This window comes from Marmota flaviventris, chromosome 13, assembly GCF_047511675.1.
Source record: "Marmota flaviventris isolate mMarFla1 chromosome 13, mMarFla1.hap1, whole genome shotgun sequence".
In the NCBI taxonomy this organism is placed as follows: domain Eukaryota; kingdom Metazoa; phylum Chordata; class Mammalia; order Rodentia; family Sciuridae; genus Marmota; species Marmota flaviventris.
Genome location: NC_092510.1, coordinates 68,311,752 through 68,336,212, shown reverse-complemented (window position 1 = coordinate 68,336,212; position 24,461 = coordinate 68,311,752). Strand labels below are relative to the sequence as shown.

General features: G+C 48.7%; 4 protein-coding genes across 6 annotated transcripts; 2 read left to right on the top strand and 2 right to left on the bottom strand.

Moving 5' to 3' along the window:
- Window positions 1-416: 416 nt before the first annotated feature.
- Rgp1 (RGP1 homolog, RAB6A GEF complex partner 1) lies at window positions 417-8,997 on the bottom strand. 3 transcript variants are annotated; one of them, XM_071600739.1, is made up of 9 exons: window positions 8,902-8,997; window positions 8,164-8,298; window positions 7,643-7,779; window positions 7,294-7,377; window positions 7,045-7,194; window positions 6,625-6,771; window positions 6,286-6,413; window positions 5,898-6,087; window positions 417-5,409 (listed from the first exon to the last, which is right to left on the bottom strand). In XM_071600739.1, exons 2-9 carry the CDS (start codon window positions 8,277-8,279, stop codon window positions 5,186-5,188), a joined length of 1,176 nt encoding a protein of 391 aa, XP_071456840.1. In that variant the 5' UTR covers window positions 8,280-8,298; window positions 8,902-8,997; the 3' UTR covers window positions 417-5,185. The 3 variants fall into 3 exon arrangements, with proteins under 3 accessions (XP_071456840.1, XP_027786921.1, XP_027786922.1); XM_027931120.2 differs by lacking the exon at window positions 8,902-8,997 and adding an exon at window positions 8,656-8,852; XM_027931121.2 differs by lacking the exon at window positions 8,902-8,997 and adding an exon at window positions 8,701-8,852.
- Window positions 3,831-4,856, top strand: Msmp (microseminoprotein, prostate associated). The gene is made up of 3 exons (XM_027931044.3): window positions 3,831-3,960; window positions 4,194-4,302; window positions 4,637-4,856. The coding sequence occupies exons 1-3, from the start codon at window positions 3,831-3,833 to the stop codon at window positions 4,815-4,817; spliced, it is 420 nt and encodes a 139-aa protein (XP_027786845.1). The 3' UTR covers window positions 4,818-4,856.
- A 37-nt stretch (window positions 8,998-9,034) lies between the features above and the next one.
- On the top strand, window positions 9,035-20,547 carry Gba2 (glucosylceramidase beta 2). Its single transcript, XM_027931119.2, has 17 exons — window positions 9,035-9,762; window positions 13,011-13,102; window positions 13,311-13,426; window positions 15,802-16,020; window positions 16,309-16,548; window positions 16,779-16,881; window positions 17,043-17,196; window positions 17,288-17,413; window positions 17,577-17,749; window positions 17,984-18,088; window positions 18,307-18,414; window positions 18,518-18,669; window positions 18,783-18,889; window positions 19,052-19,194; window positions 19,273-19,388; window positions 19,495-19,686; window positions 19,989-20,547. Exons 1-17 carry the CDS (start codon window positions 9,137-9,139, stop codon window positions 20,265-20,267), a joined length of 3,051 nt encoding a protein of 1,016 aa, XP_027786920.2. The 5' UTR covers window positions 9,035-9,136; the 3' UTR covers window positions 20,268-20,547.
- Creb3 (cAMP responsive element binding protein 3) lies at window positions 20,416-24,389 on the bottom strand. Its single transcript, XM_027931122.3, has 10 exons — window positions 24,178-24,389; window positions 23,950-24,087; window positions 23,701-23,860; window positions 23,562-23,626; window positions 23,357-23,446; window positions 22,117-22,223; window positions 21,961-22,029; window positions 21,279-21,363; window positions 21,105-21,189; window positions 20,416-21,018 (listed from the first exon to the last, which is right to left on the bottom strand). Exons 2-10 carry the CDS (start codon window positions 24,085-24,087, stop codon window positions 20,684-20,686), a joined length of 1,134 nt encoding a protein of 377 aa, XP_027786923.2. The 5' UTR covers window positions 24,178-24,389; the 3' UTR covers window positions 20,416-20,683.
- Between the last annotated feature and the right edge of the window lie 72 nt (window positions 24,390-24,461).

Sequence of the window (24,461 nt, the reverse complement as noted above, 5' to 3'; positions counted from 1 at the left end):
TTCAATGATAAAGCACCCCTGGGTTCAATCCCCAGTAGGAAAGAAAGAAAGAAAAGATAAAGTTGGCATAGCTTGGGAGTCTGAGGCAGGAAGATCACAAGTTTGAGGCCAGCCTGGGCAATTTATTCAGACCAATAAAAATTTTAAAAGGGCTGAGGATGTAGCTCAGTGGTAGAACACTTGCTACCAAGTGCAAGGCCCCCCCCCCCCCCCAAAAAAAAAAAAAAAGGATAAGATGAAGGAGAGGGAAAGAAGCAGATGTGCTATGCTACAGATGAGGACGAAATGAGGCACTGACTCACAGAATTCAGTCCTCTCACTGAGATAAAATTGTCACAAAGAGCAACAAAGGAAAGGCCCAACACCATATAACTAATTGTAAGAACCTGCCTTTAGGTTTTAAATCAAATATTGAATCATTTTTCAACTTTTCAATTTTATTTAAAAATTTGTTTTTAAAATTCAAAAAATTTACTTAATCATGATAGATATACTCATGCAATTTCAAATGACTATAAAAATGAGATTAATGCTTAATTTCTTTGGCAAAAACTGAATGGCAGGCAATAATGCTGGACACATAATTTTGCATTTCAGCCACCTCTTTCTGACACAGACCAATGATGGTTTTTTCTACCTGGGAGGCCAAATAGACTTTCTTCATCCTGGTACTAAAAGCCTTCAATGACCAAATCACAATTGTTGCCTAACCTCCCCTGTCCACACAGGTCTCTGGAGCGGACTAGCCAGTTCCATCTCTCATCTGATGAGTATCTTTCCTTGCACTGAGTCTCTCAGTTCTCTAAGGCCCAACCTGGAGTTTCTTCTTGGTACTGCAGTCCTAGGGCTCCTCTTCCCTTTCTGAGTACCTCCTCAAGATTCTAGGTTTTCCCCAGGGCCCTTTTCTCTGTGTGAGTTTTCTAGGGCCTCTCCCAGTACATGAAGTTCTCCCAGAGACTTTCATCCCAAGAAACTCCATTCAGTCACAAGGTACATACTCAGCGTGCTTTGCGGTTTGCCCTTGAACCAACAGGACACTGTCCGCACAGATACCCCTCCCCCATGGTTTCTGGGCTTTTCCATGATCCTTCTGGGGTCCAGGCTCCCAAATCTCCAGGTGCCACCATCCCCAAAGGCCGCTGCTCTCTCCCTCCTGGCCCGGGAGTTGGTGGCTCCTATCCGGCTGCAGGCCAGCGGGGGTCCGCGGTGACTCACTGAAAGGCGGGTGGCCGAGAAGGAGCCGGAATGTGCTCACTTCCTCATCCCGCGCACCTGCCGGCTCCGCTGGAGCGCTGCCCGGTTGGGCCTCCGGCGGATGTTTTCCTTATTCCTGCGCTGGCAGTGCATGCCAACCACTGTGCCCCGCGCCACTAGTGCCCCAAATGGCCATTTCCCTGGGACTCAGAGGGCTGGACCCCAAGCACTGACAGTCCCTACACATGGACATACTAATAGGAATGCATACTTGGATCAACCAACACCTCCACACCCACCCCTCTAACTTCTGGGAGAGGAATCCTGGCTCACCAAGCCTCTTTCCCAAAAGCCCCCTATTCCTGCCCCTATATACTGACCGCATGTCCATTGCAGGCGAAAACCCTCATTTTTCCTGTATCCATAACCTCACACACCAATGAATAATAGGCCCCTTCACCTTCCAGCATCACAACCGCCACCTCCATGCACTCCCGCTCTCCACTCACGCCTGCCCCCTATGGAGTCGGCCCCAGGTTATAGTCTATGGCTCGGCTTCCTGGACATTGGCTGGACCCCACCAAAGATAGCCGCAGAGATACTGACAATTGACAAGACTTCTGGGCCTTTGTGCCAGATAGGGCTTCTAATTCCGGGGCTCCAACCAAGTGAGCAGTCGAAGGCCATGGTATTCCACACACCAGCCTACCTCAGGGCACCCTGCTGCAATTGTGAGTTTTTCTTTCTTATCTTGGCACTCCTCTGAAAGAATATTTTGGAAGAGGATTGCTAGGGAGTTTGAAGTGCACTGAAAGTCATTTCTGAATGGAGAGGATGTTGACAGACAGGGTGGTCCTCTGAAAAAGTTTGCCAGAAGTAGTTGTACCTACAGGTGACAGAGTAAGTCTTGAAGTAAATGGAAGCAGACATTTAGGAGGAAAAATGGTAACAATGGCAGTGATCAGCCCCATGAGTAGGAGGGGAAGAGCTGGAGCATGGGCCTTCAAAGTGTGGAAAAGTCAAAGAAATCCAGTTTGACCAGGGCCTTTAGTACCAAAAAGAAAGCTAATATTAGAGTGATCAGAACATAGAACTTGAGCAGCCACTTCAGTGTGGATGGGAAGAAATGGATCAGAATCCTAATGAAAAAAAAAGTAGAAGCTCTAAAGTTAGCAGGAAAGAAATGAGAAAGAACACCTCTTCCCAGGCAAGATATGAGGGCACTGATATGAGGAAAAAGCAGGTTGATCAACAACATTGTTTTTCAAACCAGACACTTAGAATTCAATATTAGGACCCAAATCAAAATATTCCTGGATGCATGTTTGAAGGAGGTGGTAGGGATAACACAGACCATATACATGAAAGGGAAGAAGTTGGCTGTGAGAGAGCAGTCCTCAACAGATGACCTCAGCTGTGCACAGAGCTACTCCGTGTCATTCAAAGTAAAGAATGTCACCCATTTTGTCTGTGAGCTTTAGCACCAATACAGTAGCTATGTGCCAGACAGTGCTAAGAATATTCCCTATGCTATTGCATAACAACTCTATGATGTGGCGTTACTATCCCTGACTTATAGATGAGGAAATAGGCTGAGAGAGATGAAGTAACTTGCCCAAAGTCACATGGCTAATAAGTCAGGATCTGAATCCCAGTAGCCTATCTCTTTGGCCTACATTCTCAATCACCCATCTGAGTCCTTCAGAACCTGAAGGAAACTCAAAGGAGAATGCCAAAAGATAAATTCCTGAAGCCTCATTCCACCCTGAATAAAGATGGGGGCCCCTCTGTAAAACAGGTGATTAGGGTGCCTAGAGAAAATGCTCCTCTTTGAAATGGGAACAGAAGTATCCCCAGACATGAGGCAGTCTTACAGCAGCTGCTTTATGTTTGCGGGTGATAAATTATGGATAGCTCATCTCTGGGATGCCTGAGGAAAACACCCCTCACTCCCAACATCTCTGAAGGGCAGCCCTGTTTCTTGAATGCATCAAAGAAAACCTGCCCCAGGATCTGAAGGAAACAGGCTCTCCACTCCAGGTGCCTGTTCACTCTCCTGGAGCCTCTGGCTGTTGCACCCTGCTGTAGCTCCTTGGTTTGGCGAGGGCACAGAATTAGCCATCCCCAGGAAATACCTCCCTCCGGTTCAGGCAGGGATCCCAGCACACACACTCCTGGTGGTGGTAGTGGAGGGTGGGGTGGGGGAAGGTGGAATGTTTCCTCTCTCCATTTCAGGGAGATCTGGGACCACCTGGAGCTCTCACCCCTCCCACCTCCTTGCTTGGGGAACTGCCCAGTCCAGTGCCCCTTCCACAGCCACCTCCCTCCTTCTAGCCGTGCTGGGGCATGAATCAGCTCTCACAGCTTGTTAAAGCTGGACCTCTTGTTTTCATGCCCTCACCTCAGGAAACAGAGTTACAGCGGTTCCAGCTCTACTCAGCAGGGGGCCAGGGTCCTCACTTTATAAACATCCCAGCCTGTGAGAGCAGAGGGCAAGGAGATGGTGTGAGATAGGAGGCCAGGGAAAAAGAGCAAAACTAAAGACTCAAGGAGCAAAGCAAAGAAGAGCCAAAAGGACAAGATCAGAGTATCCTGAACAGAAGCTAAGAAGGGTCCAAGAGGGCAGTGCTGCAAGAATGGCTCTGAGGATGCTCTGGGCTGGACAGACCAAAGGGATCCTAGGAGGCTGGGGGATCATCTGTTTGGTGATGTCTCTTTTCTTGCAGTACCCAGGAGTCCACAGCAAGTGTTACTTCCAAGCTCAAGGTAAAGTGGGTTGAGACTTGAGTAAATCAAAGAATAAGGAATGGGCTTGGGGGTGATGATGAGGGCTTTACAGATGATGCTAATCAAATTACTCAGATTCCTTTTAGCTGTGAAACAGGACAGAAAGATTAAATATAGGGATAGTATGAACAGACTCTCTCCAACCTCAGACCAGAAGAGACTGTCTGCTGTCACCCCTCCCATGCCTACTAACATTTCTCATTCTTCCCTAGCCCCCTGTCACTATGAGGGGAAATATTTCACCTTGGGTGAGTCTTGGCTCCGCAAGGATTGTTTCCATTGCACCTGTCTGCATCCTGTTGGTGTGGGCTGCTGTGACACGTGAGTAACCAAGAATGGCCAGAGGGAATGCCTCTGATGTGAGTGACTGAGGGAAGGCCAGGGAGTGATTAGATTGCTATGAGGTTAGAATGAATAGAAGGGCAGTATGAGACTGGCCAGACCTGAAAGTACGGAATGAGAAAGATAAAGCTTCAAGCCACAAAGTCAGGGAGGTGGAAGCAGATCTAGAAGGAAAATACTCCTGCTACATAGCCCAAAAGTTCTTGTATAGTAGGTGAAGAAGATATAGGAAGACAGCAGCAGTGAGAAAGAATGGGGGTACCATAAAGGTGGGCTTTTACTGTGAGCTCTTTCCCCATCCTTGGTTCCCTAGGTCTCAGCACCCCATCGACTTCCCTGCTGAGTGTGAGGTACGTCAAGAGGCAGGAACCTGCCAGTTCTCCCTGGTGCAAAAATCAGACCCTCGGCTGCCCTGCAAAGGGGGAGGACCCGACCCAGAGTGGGGCTCAGCTAACACCCCTGTTCCTGGGGTTCCTGCTCCTCACTCCGGCTAAACTCAACTGATCACCTGTCTGCAGACTGCTCACTGCTGTTGCCACTTCCAGGGAAACCACTAGCAGCTGCCAATTTATTCTGAATAAATAAATTAATGCTATAGCTGAAAGCCTGCCTCTTTCTCTCTCTCTCTTTATATATATATATCCGCCCCCCGCCCCCCCTGCCCCGTGCTGGGATTGAACCCAGGGCCTTGCACATGCTAGACAAATGCTCTACCACTGAGCTACACTCCCAGCCCAGACTGCCTCTCAATTGTCTGTGCTATTAGGTCCTAGGTGGAAAAAGTGGATTCCAGCTAGAGTCCACATGCTAAGTTCTCAGAATCTTGAAGAAGCTAGTGTCATGGTGGGTAGATGGGCCAGTTTCAGATGGTTATGGTGCTGGTGCTGGGGCCTGGAGCAGCATATGAGGCCAGGGTTGGGCTTGTAGGCAGCACCTTGATGGGAAGATCCCAGCTGAAGGTGTCTACAGGCACTTGCTCAGGACCTGTCCAGGTAGCAGGTTCAGGTTGTTCCACAGGGGGCAAGAGTACCAATCCTGGTTCTCGGGATGTTACAAATTCAAAATGCAGTCGCCACTTCAGGGACACTATGGGAAAAAAGAGAGATAGAGGCATTAGAAGCCAGCAGGAGTAAAAGCCAACAGCAGGATGTGGTTAGTGAATGAGAAACAATACAAAACAAAATTTGTATTCAGGAAAAGGGAAGTCACAAGGAGTTCTGATCAAGGGCATTTTTTGAAGAAATCTGTTAAGGAGAGCAGTATCAACTACCTAATAACCCAAGAATGGGACAGTCAGGACTACATAGATTGAAGTAAATGTTCTGAAGAATTAGAGATCAGTGCATCACAGAGGCCCAGTAGGTTGGAGTGGGGAAGGAATTCTACAAAGCTGCTGAAGAGTTTAGGGTTCTATGCATCCAAAAACAGAGGTAGAGGTTAAAGCTCTGAGAAAACATTAAGGGTCACAGGATGAACATAGGTATATAGGGAAATGTGTTAGCAATCAAGACCCATTACACTCTAGCTAATACAGAATTTTATTCTCCTTTCTCCAATATTGGTCAGTGTCTCACCAATGGCAGTGCAGAAGCCTGGGGTAGAGCTGAGAGGGATGGGGAGAGAGAAGCTGGTTCTGGTAGTATGTAAGCAGGACTCCTGGTGCCGGGCATGAGTCACATGGGACACAGAGGGAGCACCCCCTGTCCCCCGGCGCCGCTGGTATTCAGGCTGTACCCGTTCCTCGGTCTGTAAGCTTACTGAAAACTAGGAGCAAGAAGAGAGTTACATGTAAGCAGGCATTTATAAATGCAGACATAAGTGACAGAGTAGCCCAATCTCAAAATGTTTTACCAAAGGCACCCTGGGTGACCCCACTGTCCACTTCTACATACCACCCCTCTCTCTGTAGGGCCTCCTTCTACAACAGCCCTTCAAGCCCAGCACCCCAGTCTCCCTTCTTACCTGCAAACAAGCTACAGTTCCTTCCCCTAAGTTTAAGGTTCCCACCACGTCCTCGCCAAGTCTGTACACAGATTTGAAGATGCCAAATGTCCCAACTTTCCCTCGACCATCACTGATATTATACAGATCTGGGGAGAATGAAACACTATAAGCCTGGAGTCTACTCTGGGGGATGTCTAGAACTGTGTTCCAGAGGCCAAAAGGTGGGACTTATCTTTATAATCCAGGGTGAGATAATCAGATCATCCACAAAAACATGTGGTAGTTAGGAGACTGTCTTTGACATGGGAATAATTTGCAAGGAGGAATGGGGTGGAACAATTCTGAAAGGATTCTCACGGAGGCTACGGCAGGATGTGGCAGCCATGAGACGCTCCCCAGCTAGCTCAGCAAGCCATGAGTCCTTCTTGCCACCCTCATCCTCCTCTAAGAATGGACTAGATGGGGCTACAGCCTCATCCTGGGGAAACCGGACATCTTGAAGGCCTAGAGAGAGAAAAAGTGAAGAGGTAGTGCTAGGAGGGAACAGATGAAAATAGAGATTTGAGTTTAGACTCCAACCTGAGAGAAGTGCAAGTAAGAAAAGCATTGGATGAGGTCAACATCTTGACATAATCTCCAGAACGCTCCCTCCCTCCCCAATTCCCTAGCACCATCCCTAAGAAAGCTTCCCTGCAGCCCCGCTTGCAAGCCCTCTTAGATTATTTCTGCTTTGGCAATGCTCTACTCCAGCCCTTCCCTCCAGGCACCCTTACTTACCAGTCAGTACAAGAACCCTCAAAGGGACCCTAAGTAAAGTGATGGGTGAGTTGACACGCTGGCAGCCAATAGTCAGTTTGTAGACGTACTTGACCGACTGACCCCGAAAGGAGGGTGGTCCCTCAATGGGCAGCACTTCACTGTAGGAGTCTGGTTGGGAAGCAGTAGTCAGGGCAGCTAGAGGCAGCCAGAGGAGTCCTCCCTCCAGGAGACTTAGAAGGCAATCCAGGGCTAGGGACAGTCACTCACATGATTTGGACTCTCCAGGGTCTAGCCTCAGGTCACAAAATAGAATTTTTGGTGGAGTAGAAAGGATACACTGACCTCTCTCACCTATAAAAATCAGGAAAGACTGCAATTTAATGACTCCACTGTCCAATGTCAGACAAGGCTAGTAAAGCAAGTGGAGGCAGTGAAAGGATGCCACCTCTTTTCCTGTTGTGATATGGGACAGACTCTTACACCACAAAGCACCAGCTACCTTCCTCTACATCCCCAGTGTGACACGGACTGTAACACACGAGAACAACTTAAAATCACACTGGGTGACAATGACTCCAACCACCCCCGAACCCCAGGCAAATGCCCCATCTCTAACCTCGGTGTGGCAGAAACACAGTCTGACTGTCAGGCTGGACATCTGGCTGACTAGAATCAGGGGGAGGCAGTGCTACTCGACTTTCACTGGCATGGAACTGGCAGTGGATCTGGGCACTGGCCCAAGCCAGAGCCTCACTGTGGAAAGAGGAAAAGGAGACATCAGAGGGTAATTCCTGACCTCACAAATGCTTTCCCAAACTCCCTACCACATTGTCTGATGAGACCAACAAGGTTAGAAGGCTATCCTAGTGATCAGGAAATTTGGAACCCCCAAAGAGAAACCATTACATTAAAGTATACTATGAGTACAAAGGGAAATGGGGAGGGCTAGGGAAGGGAGGAGGAGAGTGGAGGGCTATGTCATCCATCCCTTCTGTTAAATAGCCCTTTCCTACAATGAGAACACAATGAGCAAGAAGTTGGTGGTATAGCTACTGAACAACCTGATCTCTGTCATAGCACCAGAGATACCAAGCTTCCTCCCAGAAGGGCCACCACCTTCAGCAGGAGCATCCTCACCTGGATGCAGAAGTGGCTGTAGGAGGTAAGGGGTTGGTGACGGTTACCACACACTCCAGTGCCTCCCCCGCCAGAAATACAGGACCTCGGCTCAACTCAGCTACCACTTCAATCATGGCAGCTCTGGATTCAGATCTAGAAGGAAACATGGGAGATCAGAGGTCAGTAACATGACAGGGAGGGAGCCTGAACCTAGGGGTATGTCTAGAACTGAGTCCCAGAGACCAATATATGGGGGTTTTCTTACAAGTGTCAGAGGACTGGTGGTCAACACCTCGGTACCAGAGGAAAATGCCAGGATTTGGGGTAGCTGGCAGGACAGGAGGGTCACGGGGCTGCTGACCCTGTACTGCCTAGGGGGAAGGCGTCGTTCTGGTCCCCAGACCCCGGCTCCCCTTAGCACCGGCTCAGTCCCCCCATCACAGGCTGGCCTCCACACCCCACTTCCCTCAAGACTTCACATCCCAGCCCAAGACCACCGCCGCCTGTCACCTCGCACGGTCCAAACCCAGGGTCTCAGGACACAAAGGTCCTCACCTGCCCGGGCCCCTCCGGGACCCGGCCAGGTACGCGGCGGCGTCCGCGGCGTAGGTGGCGCGGCAGAGGCGGGACTTCCTTTCAGATCCGCCCCCCCGCCCCACTCAGGGAGCCCCTTCCGGCCGGAAGCACCCGGCTGTCCGGACCGGAAGAAGCTCGGGTCCTCCAGGCACCCGGGGTCACCATCCCACGGGCTGGCACCTGGGTGTGGGCGCTGTCCCGGACCCCCGCGGGCCGGACCCGGCGGTCAACCCTGGGGGGCCTGGTGCCGTGGCCCGGGGCGGGGCCAAGGCCGCCGTGAGCTCCCGGGCCGGTTCCGGGGGCGGGACTGTACGGGCTGGTCCCGGGGCGGTGCCTTGCGGGCCGGTCCCACGGCTCCGCCCCTCTCCGCGGGCCCAGTCGGCCTTTGGCCAGAGGAGCTAATCACCACGGCCCAATGAAGGCGAGGCCCGACCCTTCCCGCCCAGGACCTAGAGACACTACCGAAAGGGAGTCCGAGGCAGCTTTATTGCTGTCGTCGCCACCGCTGCAACAAGAACTCCCCGCTTCTACGAAGCCACCAGCTCACCCCAGTTTTCCCCAGCTGGTCCAGCCCTCCCGGACGGCACCTAACTACTACCGGCGCCCGCGTCTGCACTTGGCTTGGAGATATACTTTGTGTCAGAGGTCTCGGGACCCGGGGCCATACATTGTGTCAGAGGTTGTGGGCGCCCAGGATCCAAAGAACATGGAAACCAGCGTCCCAGCCTTGGAGCAGATTAGCAGCGCCAAAGGGGATTCCCAGCTCTATCGCCCAGAAGCTGTTGGGAGCTCGGAGGCTGTGCAGGTTACAGGTTTCGAGAACCCTGAGGACAGTCGACGCCAAAATGAACCAGGCTACTGCAATCCGGAGGACTCTGGGCAGCTGATGGCGTCCTATGAGGGAAAAGCTAGGGGGTACCAGGTGCCTCCTTTTGGCTGGCGCATCTGCCTGGCACACGAGTTTGCAGAGAAGAGGAAACCCTTTCAAGCTAACAACATCTCCCTAAGCAACCTGGTAAAGCATTTGGGCATGGGCTTGAGGTGAGTAGATCCTATTGTCTAGAATGCCTTACTTTGTTCCATTTCAAGACTTCCATCAGAAGTGGGAAAGGGTGGAAAAGCAAATGAGCTCCTGATCCCATTCAAGTGGCCCTTGTTCCGGAATATCTTAGGCTTGTGATTTTGGAGGGTGAGACCAAGTCATATCTCTTTGCAACCATCTTCCTCCCTTGTCTTTTTAGCAGGAAAAGGTAGGAACTTTTGGTCCTGTTCCCTCTCATTTACTCCCTCTTTCCCAAAGACTTCCCTTTGGGATTAGCTAGACTTTGTGTCAAGGTAGGAGAGAATGGTAGGACTGCGGTTGCACTGACACAATGTTTTATTTGGAAGGGGGAAGTTTTCAACCCCAGATTACTCTGAGCAGCTGGAGCATTCTCTGTACCATCTTTAAGCAGACAGTATTACACTTCCAACACTTGTCTGAGTCTGGTTTCTTTTCCTCAAAGTTTAGCTCCAGTGAGTAGGTGAGAGCCTGCCTGTTGTCATCCCCAAGGAGAGGGTAATGAGAACTTCACTCTATTCTCTATTATATCAGACAGCTTATATAAAAAGCAAAGACAGGGAGCTGGGCACACTGGTATGCACTTGTAATCCCAGCTACTTGGGAGGTGGAAGCAGGAGGACTGCTTGAGCCCAGGAGTTCAGAGCCAGCCTGGGCAACATACTGAAACCTGTGTCAAAAGTGGGGGTGGGGGGAGTAGTAGGCTGGGGAAACAACTCAGTGGTAGATTGCATGCAAGTGCTCTGCCACTGAACTTCACCCCTAGCTCCGCAAAGATGCCTTCTGATCAGAGAGGTGCTGCTATAGATGTCCCCAGAGGTCTTAGTAATAGTCTTACAGAGGGTGCCCTGGCTTCTCCCCTACCTCAAGATTACAGACACCCACAGAGCCTATTGGGCTGTAGAAACCCTCTGGGTTCCCACTGAGTTCAAAGACTTTGATGAGAAACCATACTTGTTAACAGGAACAGGTGGATGTGAGGCCAGAAAGCATCACCCTGAGGTCATCCTGAGTCAGTCCCACACAGTAAACACAGAGCTGGGGAGGGAGGTATATATGTTGGGAAACTGAGTCCTGATAATTTCTAAAGCAGGGGATCCTTCACTTCCCCAGTGTTGAGGGTTGTGGTGGGAAGGTCACTTACCTAAGCCCAATCCTGGACTATGGGAAGGACCTGGTGCTGCCTAGACATCTGACTCCTCTGTTAGTGCCTGCAGTGTCCTGTACCACAGAAGAATCATCCCTCCAGGCTGCTTCTGAAACTAATCCAGTCCAAATTTGACCCTAAAAACCTTTGGGTTAAAATGGGATCTAAGGTACTGAGACAAGTACAGTTGGTTGCATGTGTTGGGGACCATGAGGTAAAAAACATCTGGGCATTCTAGCCCCTTAGTCCCTAAATATGAGCTGAATCAGAGACCTGAAGTTTTGCTCAGTCCTCTGGACCCTGGCTCCCCATCCCAGGATAGGGTAGGAGCCATTAACACAGAACTTCTAGAATGAGAGAATAGTCTTCATTGAGAAGAAAGCAGGAGTGAGACAAGGAAAAATTTGGAATGATAATTTTTGAGTTAGGGCAGAAATTATGGAGAAGGCCAGCTGCTAAATTAGGGGAATGCAAAAGCTAAGACGGAGCCCAACTGGAGGAACTCTCATTAGGAGCTACAGCAAGATGGAGTTCTCTGGGCCTGGGCTTGGTGGGAGCTCAATTTTGATGACTCCCTTCAACCAAAATCCATTCATGCAATAAATATTTATCAAGTGATTGTTCTATGCCAAATAGTCCTTTGTTCTGCTTATCTTCATATCTTTCATTTCTTTTCCATGGCTGTCCTAATCACAGCTGCACCCACCTTCCTTCCACCAATCCCTTTTGGCCTTTAGTACCAAACTCTAGTTTCCTCTAAGCTAGCAAAGAAGACCTCTGCCTCCCCACATCTCATCCTTCATCCTCAGAGCTGTTCTCCCTGCCTCCATAATGTACTGCCCCCTGTTCCTTAATCACATTTCTCCTCCCTTAGCTCAAGTCTGTTGTGTCCCATTGTTTGTATATTCATTTGTAAGCAACCATTTATGGATTGCAGACCATGTGCCCTGCCCTGTACTTAGAGCTGAGAGTAATACTGAATTAGTCTTTGTCACTATCCCTTTCCCCAAGAAACTTAAAAATTTGTCAGGCTCACATGGAGAACATTGAAATAACAATCAGCATACCTGTCACAGGTATTCCACTTTATGGCTTTCTTATCTGTCATGTCATTTGATATTTCATTTACTCTATGAGATAGCTAGGGCAGGAGGTATGCCCATTTTATAGATGGAGGGAACAGGCTTTAGGGTATACTTACCTAATTACTTGGTTAGAAGTGGTGTCACTGGACATCGGGTATAAAATCATTGGGCCAGAGAAGAGAGTAGAAGTGGAAAAGAGTCTGGCAGGGCATGCTTAGTGCAGATCCATCTTGAATAAGAATTTGTAGGAAATAAGATTAGAAGGCAGGCTGGGGCTTTCTTCGCCTTGAAATGGAATGATTTACGTATTGGAGATAGCCTTAGTCATTTGTCTATTGGCTATAAAGTGGGGACAAGACCAGGAAATTGTTGGGATTTTTAGAAGACTTTACTGGAATATTATGAAAGAGCAAAATCTGAAAGCTTATAGTTTAAATGCTGAATTTAAAAAAGGAAGACTTACAAGGAAATGGCTGGATACAAAAATATTGGTTCTCTTTGGGTGAGATATTTTTTTCTTTTTCTCTAGTGTATTTCCAGATTTTCATTTTTCATAATCAAAAAGAAAAATAATCATTTTTAAAAGAAGAAAGTTATCTTGGCAGCCTGTACCTGTTTGGGAGGTAGGGAGTGGGGTGGTAGAGTGGGTGGACAGAGAAGTATAACTGACCCTTTCAACATCTCACACAAAAGCTCCTAAGGTTTGAACTAAAGCAATAGTAGTAGAATTGGAGAGGAAAGGAAAGATCAGAAAGCCCCTTTTGCAGAGAATAAAGAGGAGAAACAAAGGCTATCCTACACCAATGGCTGGGGCAACTGGGAAAATGAAGGGGCCTTGAACTGTAGAATAATCAAGACAAGGAAAGGCTTGGAAGCCAAGGTGATGATGCCTTGTTACATTTAATGGGATGTCACTGCTGGATGTTGAAAGGCAAGTCATTGCAGCCTGTGAAGAACTGCCTATCCACCCCTGTACTCACTACCTCTTGCTCCTCAGGTACTTAAAGTGGTGGTACCGGAAGACCCAGGTAGAGAAGAAGACACCTTTTATCGACATGTTCAATTGTGTACCCCTGAGGCAGATCTATGGTGAGCCTCACCCCACTTCTGCCCTGCTCAGAAAGGTTGTAGCATTCAGGTCTACTATAGAGTTAGGCAAAGAGGCTTCCAGGTTATGCAAATTGCACTGCCCCATTCCCTAGGTTTTTAGAGGAAGTGGTTTTTATAGTCCACAAAGTGAGAAAGGCATTGTTTTCTTCTCCCCTTACCCCACTAACCATCATGTTTCTCTCTCTAGGTTGTCCCTTGGGTGGCATCGGGGGAGGCACTATCACCCGTGGCTGGAGAGGCCAGTTCTGTCGTTGGCAGCTTAACCCTGGAATGTACCAGCACCAGACAGTCATTGCTGACCAAGTAAGAGCCAAGAGGCAGAGGAAAGTTTCAAAGAAGAGCCTCTTGGCTAGGGTGGGACAGTTAAATGTAGACAGGATTCAATCCAAGAAAGACTTTTAGGATGCTTTTTGTGTGCTCAGTCCTTTCTAGGATATACAGTGGGAATAAAACACGCACGGCACACATTTGTTGAACAAGGAAACAGCCCTGGCATTTCTGTATTAAATGTCTCCTATCTACCTTGCGGCCCCAATTCTACTAGCTGAGCCAGAACCCACCACAAGGAGTACAGAGAGTTCCCAGCTCACTGAACCTGGCTGAAAGAACATTTGGTAGGATTAGAAAGGAAAATTAAGGGGCTAGGGAGCTCAGTTGGGTGAGTGCTTGCGTATCATGCGTTCAATCCCCAGCACCACCAAAAAAAAAAAGGAAAATGAAAACCAAGTCTCTAAAGTCAAGGAGAAAAAAAGATCATAGTTCAACCTTCAGCTGGAGGTCAACTTCTTTGTGTGAATCACAGGTCTCTGTGGCTAGGGCCCCCACAACCTTCTCTAGCCCTTTCCTTTTCTGAAACTTCTTGTCCCCTTCTGCTTCTACATTGTTTGGGTCTTAAGTTGCCAGAGGTATATGGCCTGCCTTTCATCATATCTTTCTAATGGCCTACCTTTTTATTTATCTACCAAGTTCCTCTGTTCCTCTTCCCTGTTTGAGGAATGCCTCCCGCTTTCAGCTCATCTTCAAAGGAGAAATGACTGACAGATCTTAGTCCCATTGATGACAGTGCCCTTCTTAATTCAAGTTTATTAGCCCCACCCAATGCCCCAAGATCCCCCTCTGCCTCATCCCTTAGGTATCCCAAGGGAATGCCTTCTGGAATCATGACTTTACAGTTAAAATAATTATTGCATGCTTAATTTGTCTAGGCCCTGTGCTAGACTTCTTGTATATTTAATATTAAAAACAATCCTATGCTCATTTTATAGATGGGGATACTAAGAGCCAGAGAGGGCTGTATTACATCCAAGGTCACATGAGTGGTAAAAGGAAAGATTGGGATTTAGAACCAGTTCTTTCTATGATAAAGTACCTGTGGTTTTAACCATTATGTACTGTTCCAAGAACATGAAAAATTATTTTCTGTACAGTAAAAATACCAGGAGTAGTTTGAACCAAGAGAAGAGCTATTAATCTCTCATAACTCCTACTCTCCAGGAGGGGTGTGTGTGTGTGTGTGTGTGTGTGTGTGTGTGTGTGAGAGAGAGAGAGAGAGAGAGAGAGAGAGAGAGAATGTATATGTTTGTGTGTGTGGTGGGCCTTACACATAGGCAAGCACTATACCACTGAGCTATATCCCCAGCCTTAGCAGCTTGAATTTTTGTTGGGGAAATAGAACTTAGAGAAAACGGGAGACTGTGAGTGGCAAGGTGAGGATAGATAGTCTACTAAGAAAAGGGACTTTGTATGGTACAGACTTGCTCATTCGCTTTACACACATGCCAGCTCTGCAGAGGGCCACATCAGTGAACTAAAAGAGTCTCAAAAGAACCGATAGAGCAATCAGGGAAATAGAATGGCAATTAAATACATTTTGACATAATACACAAATGCTACAACAGAGGGACACATGGAATGACTCACTACTGGAGGAAGAAGAGATAGCATCTGACCTGGCCCTTGAAGGTTCAGGAGGAGTTACTAGATGGAGAATGAACATGAGCAGATCCATGGAGGAGGAAATGTAGTGTGCTCAAGGAACAGGAAGTATTTTATGTAACCAGAATATAAGTGTTTAAAGAGGTAGAGATCAGATTAAGAAGGGCTTTGGAAGCCAGGTAAGAGAATTTAGACTTCAGCCAGGTGCAGTGGTACACAGCTGTAATCCCAGCTACATGGGAGGCTGAGGCAGGAAGATCACAAGTTCTAGGCCAGCCTGGGCAACTTAGTGAGGCACTATCATAAAATTAAAAAATAAAAGTCCCAGAGCATCCCTAGATCAATTCCAGTACTAACAAGGGGCAAAAAGAATTTAGACTTTAGCATTACACCATAGGAGTCAATGAAACATTAGAAGCAAAGACTAACATATCTTGATTTGTGTGTAAGAAAGATCACTCTGCTAACCAGATAAGAAGTGGCATAGACTGTAGACTTAGATTAGGGTGTGGAGACCATAGTAGTAGAAAGGAAAGAGGAAACCTGGGAGCTAGATAATGGGGGAGGCAGCAGGACTTGGTGGCTTACTGAGCTTAAAGGAAGGCCTGGGGGATAAACTGAGGCTGGTGGTGCAGCTGTGAGGATCCAGGCTCTGGGAGGGGAGGAACTGCTCAAGGGGAGGAAGACTAGTGTGTGGTACCTGTGGGTTGCCCTGTTCCAGCCTATCTGCCCTCTTGATCAAGTTCACAGTGTGCTTGCGTCGGGAGGGGCAGACTGTATACCAGCAAGTTCTGTCCCTGGAGCGCCCAAGTGTCCTGCGCAGCTGGAACTGGGGATTGTGTGGGTACTTTGCTTTCTACCACGCCCTCTATCCCCGAGCCTGGACTGTCTATCAGCTTCCTGGCCAGAATGTCACCCTCACCTGCCGTCAGATCACACCCATCTTGCCCCATGACTACCAGGTGAGGCTCTCTTTCTGTTTCCTCCATTGCCCTCCCTCCCCCAGATCCACCTCTGCTGAATATTCCATGACCTGTGAAAGGGAGGGGTTGGAGCCATGAACATCACACACCTTGTCTTCTATGTACTCTGGTAGGCAGCTTGCCTGGGAATATGGGGAGATGCAAGTGGAAGACAAGAGTACATTGGGGATATATGAGACAGGTCCTTCTTGCCCAGGAATAATCCTGGGGAGTGAGACCAGAAAGGGCTACAATGAGACCGTGTGAGTCCAATTTTTTTGTCCCCAGGACAGCAGCCTACCTGTAGGAGTCTTTGTATGGGATGTGGAAAATGAAGGGGATGAAGCTATGGATGTGTCCATCATGTTCTCCATGCGGAATGGACTAGGGGGTGAAGACGATGCCCCAGGGGGTTTGTGGAATGAGCCCTTCTGTCTGGAGCAAGACGGGAAGACTGTACAGGGACTACTGCTGCATCACCCAACCCTTCCAAATCCTTACACCATGGCTGTGGCTGCACGACTCACGGTAATGGAAGAGCCTGCCCTTTACCTTAGCCCCTACCCTTAACCTAACTCTAGACCCACCCCCAGTACATCATGCTCTCTTCATTTCTTCAACCCCTAAGTCCCACCCTCATCAGAGTCCTTCAGCCTCTGGAACTTGGAGGCGATAGTATGTAAGAGGAGCTGGACAGCTAGTCAGAATCCAGCATACTTGTGGAGCTTGTCCTCACAGAGTTTTTGGCCCCTTAACAGGCAGATACCACAGTAACCCACATCACAGCCTTCGACCCTGACAGTACTGGGCAGCAGGTGTGGCAGGACCTACTTCAGGATGGACAACTGGACTCCCCTGCTGGTGATGGGGGGTCTGACTGGGAGGGTTGGGAAGAAAGACTGTACCTGTCTTAAGGACTAGGGGTGGGAGACCTGATAATAAACAGGCCTTGTTCTCATTTTAGGGACCCCAGCCCTGGTGTTGGAGAGGGTGCCTTTGCTGATTTGTCTTGTGATTCTCAGGCCAAAGCACCCCCTCACAGAAAGGAGAAGGCGTTGCTGGGGCTGTATGTGTTTCGGGCAAGCTGCCACCTCGAGGCCAGTGCCGCCTGGAGTTTTCACTGGCTTGGGACATGCCCAGGATCATGTTTGGAGCTAAAGGCCAAGTCCACTACAGGTGTGGGGACCAAGAACCTTTAATGATTCAAGACTCTAGAACTCTGACCTGGAACAGGTGTTCTCATCCCTTCCGTTTCTTTCTACCACAGGCGGTATACAAGATTCTTTGGCCTAGATGGTGATGCAGCACCTGCTCTTAGCCACTATGCACTATGCCGATATGCAGACTGGGAAGACAGGATCTCAGCTTGGCAGAGCCCGGTATTAGATGACAGGTGCCAGAGGAGTCTTCTCTTACCTTTTTTCTGGGCATGCCCTTCCAACTGGGACTCTGATTCATTGGCTACCCACCAAATTTCCACTATGTTGAACACCAGAATCCTTTCTATCCTTGGTGGTCCACACTCATGAAACCATTGCCTCCTTCTGACTTCCCAGATCCTTGCCTGCCTGGTACAAATCTGCACTGTTCAATGAACTATACTTCCTTGCTGATGGAGGCACAGTATGGCTTGAAGTTCCTGAGGACTCCCTACCAGAAGAGCTGGGAGGAAACATGTGTTGGCTCCGCCCTGTTCTGCGGGACTATGGTCGATTTGGCTATCTTGAGGGTATGGACTGCTTGTGGGATTTGGCAGGCCATACCCCTCAGGTCAGTTAGTGACCTATCACAAAGCCAGATGATGATTTTTACCATCCAGGGTATTGATGGGATGAGGGGGTCAGTGGTGACCATGAACAGATCACAGGCAATGCTCTGCCTCTAGCTTTGGAAGATGTGGGGAGGGAGCTATGAAGGGAAAGCAGGAATTCTGGCAACAGTGTATCTTCCCTCATTCCTCTAGGCCAGGAGTATCGCATGTACAACACATATGATGTTCATTTTTATGCCTCCTTTGCTCTCGTTATGCTCTGGCCCAAACTCGAGCTCAGCCTACAGTATGACATGGGTGAGGGTAACTTTTGTGTTGTTTTGTGTCTTTCCCCTTAGCTTCCTATATCCCTGAACGTTTGTGGTCCCTCAGATTATCTCTTCTTCCACTTTCCTCCAAATATATCTGTATCCTGTTCATTTCCCCTCTGGGGTGGCATACATAGCTCTGCGCCCCATCCCAAACCTGCCCATTCCATGCTTTTCCCCCTCCCACTTGTATGTCTGCTTCTCCAGCTCTGGCAACTCTCAGGGAGGACCTGACACGGCGACGATATCTGATGAGTGGAGTAATGGCGCCTGTGAAAAGGAAGAACGTCATCCCCCATGATATTGGGGACCCAGGTAAAGATCCCTCCACCTCAAGGTCAAATGCCCTTCTTCAACTTTTTATACCCTTCACTTTGTCCACCAATGCAAATGAATCAGGTCCTCTTCCTTCTCACAGATGATGAGCCATGGCTCCGGGTCAATGCATATTTGATCCATGATACTGCTGACTGGAAGGACCTGAACCTGAAGTTTGTGCTGCAAGTTTATCGGGACTATTACCTGACGGGTGACCAAGGCTTCTTGAAGGACATGTGGCCTGTGTGTTTGGTAAGGGATGCATGTGCAGTAGCCAGTGTGTCAGGCATGACTAGCATCTGGGGAGAGCCCAACTATTATCTTTTCTTAGCACCTAGGTCTTCCATTTCTTCGTCTTTCTCTAGGCTGTAATGGAGTCTGAAATGAAGTTTGACAAGGACCATGATGGACTCATTGAAAATGGAGGCTATGCAGACCAGACTTATGATGGATGGGTCACCACAGGCCCCAGGTTAGAGGCAGGGAGCGGGCAGGAGTTTCCAGGAGGCTGGAGATGGGGAATTGGGCACCAAGAGATGGGGAAGGCTTAAGAAAGAACAACTGTTAGATTACATGAGGGTAGCGGGTAGCTTGAGTTGCCAGTCTGACCCCCCAAACTCCTATCCCTGATCAGTGCTTACTGTGGAGGGCTATGGCTGGCAGCTGTGGCTGTGATGGTCCAGATGGCTCTTCTATGTGGGGCACAAGAGGTCCAGGATAAGTTTTCCTCCATCCTCAGCCGGGGCCAAGAAGCCTATGAGAGACTGCTATGGAATGGTGAGTTGGGACAACCTGAGGAGTCTTAAGGCAGCTGCAGGGGTCCAGGATGCTTATTTTACCTTTCCTCTACTCTAGGCCGCTATTACAACTATGATAGCAGCTCTCAGCCTCAGTCTCGTAGTATCATGTCTGATCAGTGTGCTGGACAGTGGTTCCTGAGGGCCTGTGGCCTAGGAGAAGGTGACACTGAGGTGAGAGACACTGAAAGGAAGAACCAGAGAAAAAGGTGGATTGTCCCCAATACACGGGAAGCAAGTATAATAATTCATGTCCCTGCCTTTGCCCTTGACCCTCCAGGTATTTCCTACCCCGCATGTGGTTCGTGCTCTCCAAACCATCTTTGAGCTCAACGTCCAGGCTTTTGCAGGAGGGGCCATGGGGGCTGTGAATGGGATGCAGCCCCATGGTGTCCCCGATAGATCCAGTGTGCAGTCTGATGAAGTCTGGGTGGGTGTAGTCTATGGGCTGGCAGCCACCATGATCCAAGAGGTAATGTAATGCACTCCTTCTCCTCTCTACCATCTGTACTATGGCCCAGAAAACTTGATAATCCACCAGACATCAAGGCATAACCCAGTGCCACATCATCGGTCCATAAAGCCTCCCCCTTTTCTTTGGCATGTGTTCCACCCGCTGCCTTTAGGTTTTTCCCTGTGGGTTAAGTTTTATCTCCCTAATAGCTGGGTGTTCCTTGAGGGCAGAGACCTTACTTCTCTATCTGTCCCTTCTTTATCTATCTGATAACACTGGGAGTGCTAAGTTATATGTGTAACTTCCATCTCTCCCCACAGGGCCTGACTTGGGAGGGCTTCCAGACAGCTGAAGGCTGCTACCGTACTGTGTGGGAACGCCTGGGCCTGGCTTTCCAGACCCCAGAAGCATATTGCCAGCAGCGGGTATTCCGCTCACTGGCCTACATGCGGCCACTAAGCATCTGGGCCATGCAGCTGGCCCTACAACAGCAGCAGCATAAAAAGGCTTCCAGGCCAATAGTTGAACAGGGCACAGGACCAAGAACAGGGCCCAAATGTGGACCAAATGAAGCCTTGGCAAATCTAAACCCAGAGTGAGCCCTCTGAACTGTGGGAGCCAGCCTCCAGCCTGGTTGATGCTCCTTACCCCAAACCTCCTGCATCCCTGAGCCACCAGGACAATCATGCCTTCCCCTTTTCCCCACCCTGCTGTGCCAGTAAAGAGGGGCTGAGGGTGAACCATGCATCAGAATCACTTATTTATTTCCTTACCCTTTCCCTCACTGCATGAAATATTTGAGGTGGTCAGTTGATTTCCCCAGATCCATTCATGGGATAATAGACACACATGGGTACAAATAAAAGACCCACAAAGCCAGTAAGTGTTGTGTGTTTGAACCTGTAGGCATCCTAGCAGGGCACAGGAGTGAAAGCCAACCCTCTCCTATTCTTTTTTTATTTGCACAGACAGCAGGGTGGGGTGGGCTTTTGCTGAAACACCTATATTCTCACATTTAACCTGAGTATCTACCCTGCAAGATGACAGGTGATGGGCTGTGGGTAGGGAGGCATCCCCCCTTTCCTGTGAGATTTGCCTGCAGGGGAAGAGTGGGTCCTGGGCAGAGGGGCTCTGAGAAGAGGTTGGGGAGTGGCCACTGCAGAGAAGGCTCTTCCTGAGAAGCCTGAGGCATGTGATATTGCAGGCAGGAAAAGTTGCCAGGGGCCGGGAGTGTATGTTCTGAGCTGTCCAGTAACTGGTTCCTGTTGTCCTTTTGTACGTCTGACTGCTGTGCAGGTAGCTCCAGCTGGTGCAGGTCCCTACTGGGGAGGGCACGAAGCTGGCGGAACACTGAGAAGACAAGAACTGTTAGGAAACAACACAGAAGGAGTCTAAGCCTCTAGTCAGTGCCTGAAAGATATTCTTAATCCTCTTACCAACATGCTCAGCCAGCAGGCTCCCCCTTGTGTCCGAGGAGTACATAGCAGGCACAAGGAGAAGGCAGAAGGAGAATAGTAGGACCTGGAGCATAGAAAAAAGGGGATAAAGGGATCTGAATTGTACTCCTGTCTCCACCCCTGAGGAATCCCTCCTCCCAACACCATTCTCACCAGGACACAGGTGCTGCTGCTGCTGGTTTTGTTTGATATCTCGATCACCATGGCCTGGAGTTTCCTCAACTGATCTAGAAGGGACCTAGAAGAGGGTACTGTATTGAATACTCCTTGCTGGCATCCTAAGCCACAATGAAAACCTCTGTTATGCCCATCTCCTCCCTCTGCCCTGAATCTTCTTATTATTTTGTCCTATTTTTGCAAATGACTTCTTCTCTGAACGAAATACTGAGTCCCTCATTAAAATAAAACACTTCCCTGACTGAAAATAATACCTTCAATAGTTCGTCAGTGCCTGGTCAGCAGTGCACATAATTCTCACCAGGTACTCTGTGTTCTCTACCTTCTAGCCCAATGTGCCTTCCAGCCAAACCTGACTGTTGTGTTCTCTCTGCCTAGAATGCTTTCTCTACCCATCCCTCCCCACAGTCCTAACTGCATTCAGCTACTACTGCCCTATGAGGTCTTTAACTTACTTCCACTTTCCAGGTACTTAACTCCTTGGATACTTATAAATTTATTCCCATCATTGGGAACTTCTTGTAATCATAGACAGAGTAAAGGCCAATGACCAGACCTTGCATTTGAGGAGCTGCCCCTACAAATCAAGTGTAGGATAACAGGGAAGAGACAACATTAAGTGGCAGGTTTGGGAGAAATTATCTGGAAGGTTGCTCACAAATTCTGTTCCTCCAGAAGTTGTACTTTGTTCTGTAGCTCCAGATTCTGGGCTGTGTATTTCAAGACCCTGGAGGATAAAAGGAATATGGGAATATGGCCGTATCCTCCCTTTAAAACCTTAACATAGCTATTCTATTCCTTCTCCCTTTCATACCTGTTCTCTAAACCCCCCACATACACCTTCTTCTTCCTACGGCTCTCTTGAGCAGACCTCTTGTTTCGAATCTTCCTCCTCACTCGTTTCAGAACTTGTTCTTCCATCTGAGAGAAGATGGGATAGAGTATCAAAGGAGTATTGGATCAAAGAAGGCAACCAAGTTCAATATTCCCAGTGTAGGAATCCCTAACAGCTACCCTGACCAGTAGTCATTCTACTTCTGTCTGGATGCTAAGGACCAGTGTTAACCCTCTCACAAGCCAGGACATTTTTAACAAGCTTATTTTTTAAAAACTTTATTCTGAACAAACATCAGCCTTCTTACAATTTTTCTTTTTTCTATTTTTTTGGTTTGGGGCATGGTGGGCAGTATTGGGGATAGAACCCAGGAGCACTTTACCACTGAGCTACATACATCCCCAGTTTTTGAGATAGGATTTACTGACTTGCCAAGGCTGGCCTCAAAATTGTGAACTTCCTGCCTCAGCCTCTCGAGTCACTTGGATTAGAGGAGTGTACCACCGTGCCCAGCTTCTCATTATAATTTCTGCCCATCAGACTTACCTAGTCTCTGGGGCCAAATAGAACAAACCCTAATTAACTATTTTAGGACACTTTTAACATTGCCTAAATTTAAAAAGGAAAAAAACCTCAACAAAATTTTAAATCATTGATGAACTCTAAAATGCACACTAAAATGTCCTTTAACTAGTATAAAGGAGAGCAAATTAGTCACTGCCCTTGTAGGGGTAGCACCTCTATCAATAGCTTCCAAATCCCATGTACTTTTTGCTAGCTACACCACACTGCTGACTCATTTTGTACTTTTTAAGAACTCAAAATTCCCTTAACCTTTCTGCCAATGAACATTGATTTCCTCATAGTATCATAATACTATGCCTATGAAGTTGCCATTCACTGCTTGCAACCTAAAACAGGATTTTATCCTTATTCTTATTATATTGCTTGGTCCCAATTGTTGAACTCAAGACACTTTACAACTGAGTAAGAAGTGGATTACCATGAAGCCAATAGAATGCCCTTCACTTGGACAGATCTTTCCAAGGCTGTATACTAATGTTGCACTGATAATTTTGAATTTATTTTTTCTTAAAAAGAACACCAAAGTCAGGAACTGCCCCAGTTTCCTACTAGCAACAGATTTGCTAACTTTGTCACAGAATTTGCCTACTTGGGAATTTGCATCCAGCCTTTGCTTCACCAATGGAAGCCTTACCTTAGTGAGAGGAAGTGTCCTGGGCAGAGTAAGCCCCTCCTTCTCCAATAGCCTTTTCTCCTCTTCTGTCAGTATCAGCCTAGCAATCTCCTGGGGTTATGGGAAATGGGCAGCAGAGTTGCAGGCCGATGTCAGAAAGGAATGGGGAACTCTGGCCCCACCCGTGCAATGTGGGAATAGTCCTCTTGAAAACCAAGTCAAGTACCTGCTCAGTGGGCTCCTCCATATGCAGTGGAGTCATCTGGACCTCCTTTCCACAGCTCCCGCTATCTACAAAAAGGGATAGTAGGAATAATCAGACCCATGAACCCTCCCTCCCCCAAAACTGCTTATTTCAGACTCACCTAGATCGACGGTGACATACTCCTGTGGTAGGGAGTAGGTGTGATCGTGGTGGACAAGGCTAGAGTCGGAGGATCCAAGAGTATCCAAGGATTGTGGGGGACTCAGCAGAAAGCTCAGTAAATCCTCTGCCTCCCAGTCGCTCAGTAATTGCACGGAGTCCTAACAAATTAACAGGCTTTGATTGATCTCCACCCCCATTCCCGGGCTCACAGATATCCCGAGCTTTCCCCCTCAGAACCTCTATCCACCTCGGAGGGCGGCAGCTTCCCGTCCAGCTGAGCCTCCACGACTTCGTCCCGCACAGCCCCCAAATCTCCGCCTTCCTCTAGCAGAAAGCCCAGCAGGTCCTGGTCACCAGGGTCCAAGGCCAGCTCCATGTGGGACATCTACGGAAAAGATAGGCAGAAACTAAAGGTACACCCCTCCACGCGGCTCCACCCCGGATTCTAGGCCGGACCCCAGGCCATCTCCCCTACCTCGCTGGTCCGTCCGCTGGGTTGCCCCGCTGGGGGCTAGCAGTCGCTATCAAGCCGGAGCCGACTCCCAGCTCCAGGGCTCCTCAGCCTCCAACACAACATAAATGACGCATCCAACCCCATGGCATATTGGGACTTGGAGTTCTCTCCAACTCGGAAGTGGCCTCCGGGCCGCGCCACGTCCCGGGGGCTATGCAAATGATTGGGACGTCCCCGCGGCTACCTCACACCCTGCGGGCGGGGATTCGGGGATCCGGCCACGCCTCCGCCCCAAGCTAGAAAAA

Excerpts from the sequence above, each read along its gene's own strand:
- Msmp (XM_027931044.3), top strand. The coding sequence starts at position 3,831 with ATGGCTCTGAGGATGCTCTGGGCTGGACAGACCAAAGGGATCCTAGGA. Across the intron at positions 3,961-4,193 it reads GTGTTACTTCCAAGCTCAAG|CCCCCTGTCACTATGAGGGG; the intron begins GTAAAGTGGGTT and ends ATTCTTCCCTAG. Across the intron at positions 4,303-4,636 it reads GGTGTGGGCTGCTGTGACAC|GTCTCAGCACCCCATCGACT; the intron begins GTGAGTAACCAA and ends TTGGTTCCCTAG.
- Gba2 (XM_027931119.2), top strand. The coding sequence starts at position 9,137 with ATGAAGGCGAGGCCCGACCCTTCCCGCCCAGGACCTAGAGACACTACC. Across the intron at positions 13,427-15,801 it reads AGACAGTCATTGCTGACCAA|TTCACAGTGTGCTTGCGTCG; the intron begins GTAAGAGCCAAG and ends CTCTTGATCAAG. Across the intron at positions 16,882-17,042 it reads ACAACTGGACTCCCCTGCTG|GCCAAAGCACCCCCTCACAG; the intron begins GTGATGGGGGGT and ends TGTGATTCTCAG.
- Creb3 (XM_027931122.3), bottom strand. The coding sequence starts at position 24,087 with ATGTCCCACATGGAGCTGGCCTTGGACCCTGGTGACCAGGACCTGCTG. Across the intron at positions 23,627-23,700 it reads GTATGTCACCGTCGATCTAG|ATAGCGGGAGCTGTGGAAAG; the intron begins GTGAGTCTGAAA and ends CCCTTTTTGTAG. Across the intron at positions 23,447-23,561 it reads TGGAGGAGCCCACTGAGCAG|GAGATTGCTAGGCTGATACT; the intron begins GTACTTGACTTG and ends CCATAACCCCAG.
- Rgp1 (XM_071600739.1), bottom strand. The coding sequence starts at position 8,279 with ATGATTGAAGTGGTAGCTGAGTTGAGCCGAGGTCCTGTATTTCTGGCG. Across the intron at positions 7,780-8,163 it reads ACAGCCACTTCTGCATCCAG|TGAGGCTCTGGCTTGGGCCA; the intron begins GTGAGGATGCTC and ends CTCTTTCCACAG. Across the intron at positions 5,410-5,897 it reads AGGCTTCTGCACTGCCATTG|TGTCCCTGAAGTGGCGACTG; the intron begins GTGAGACACTGA and ends TTTTTCCCATAG.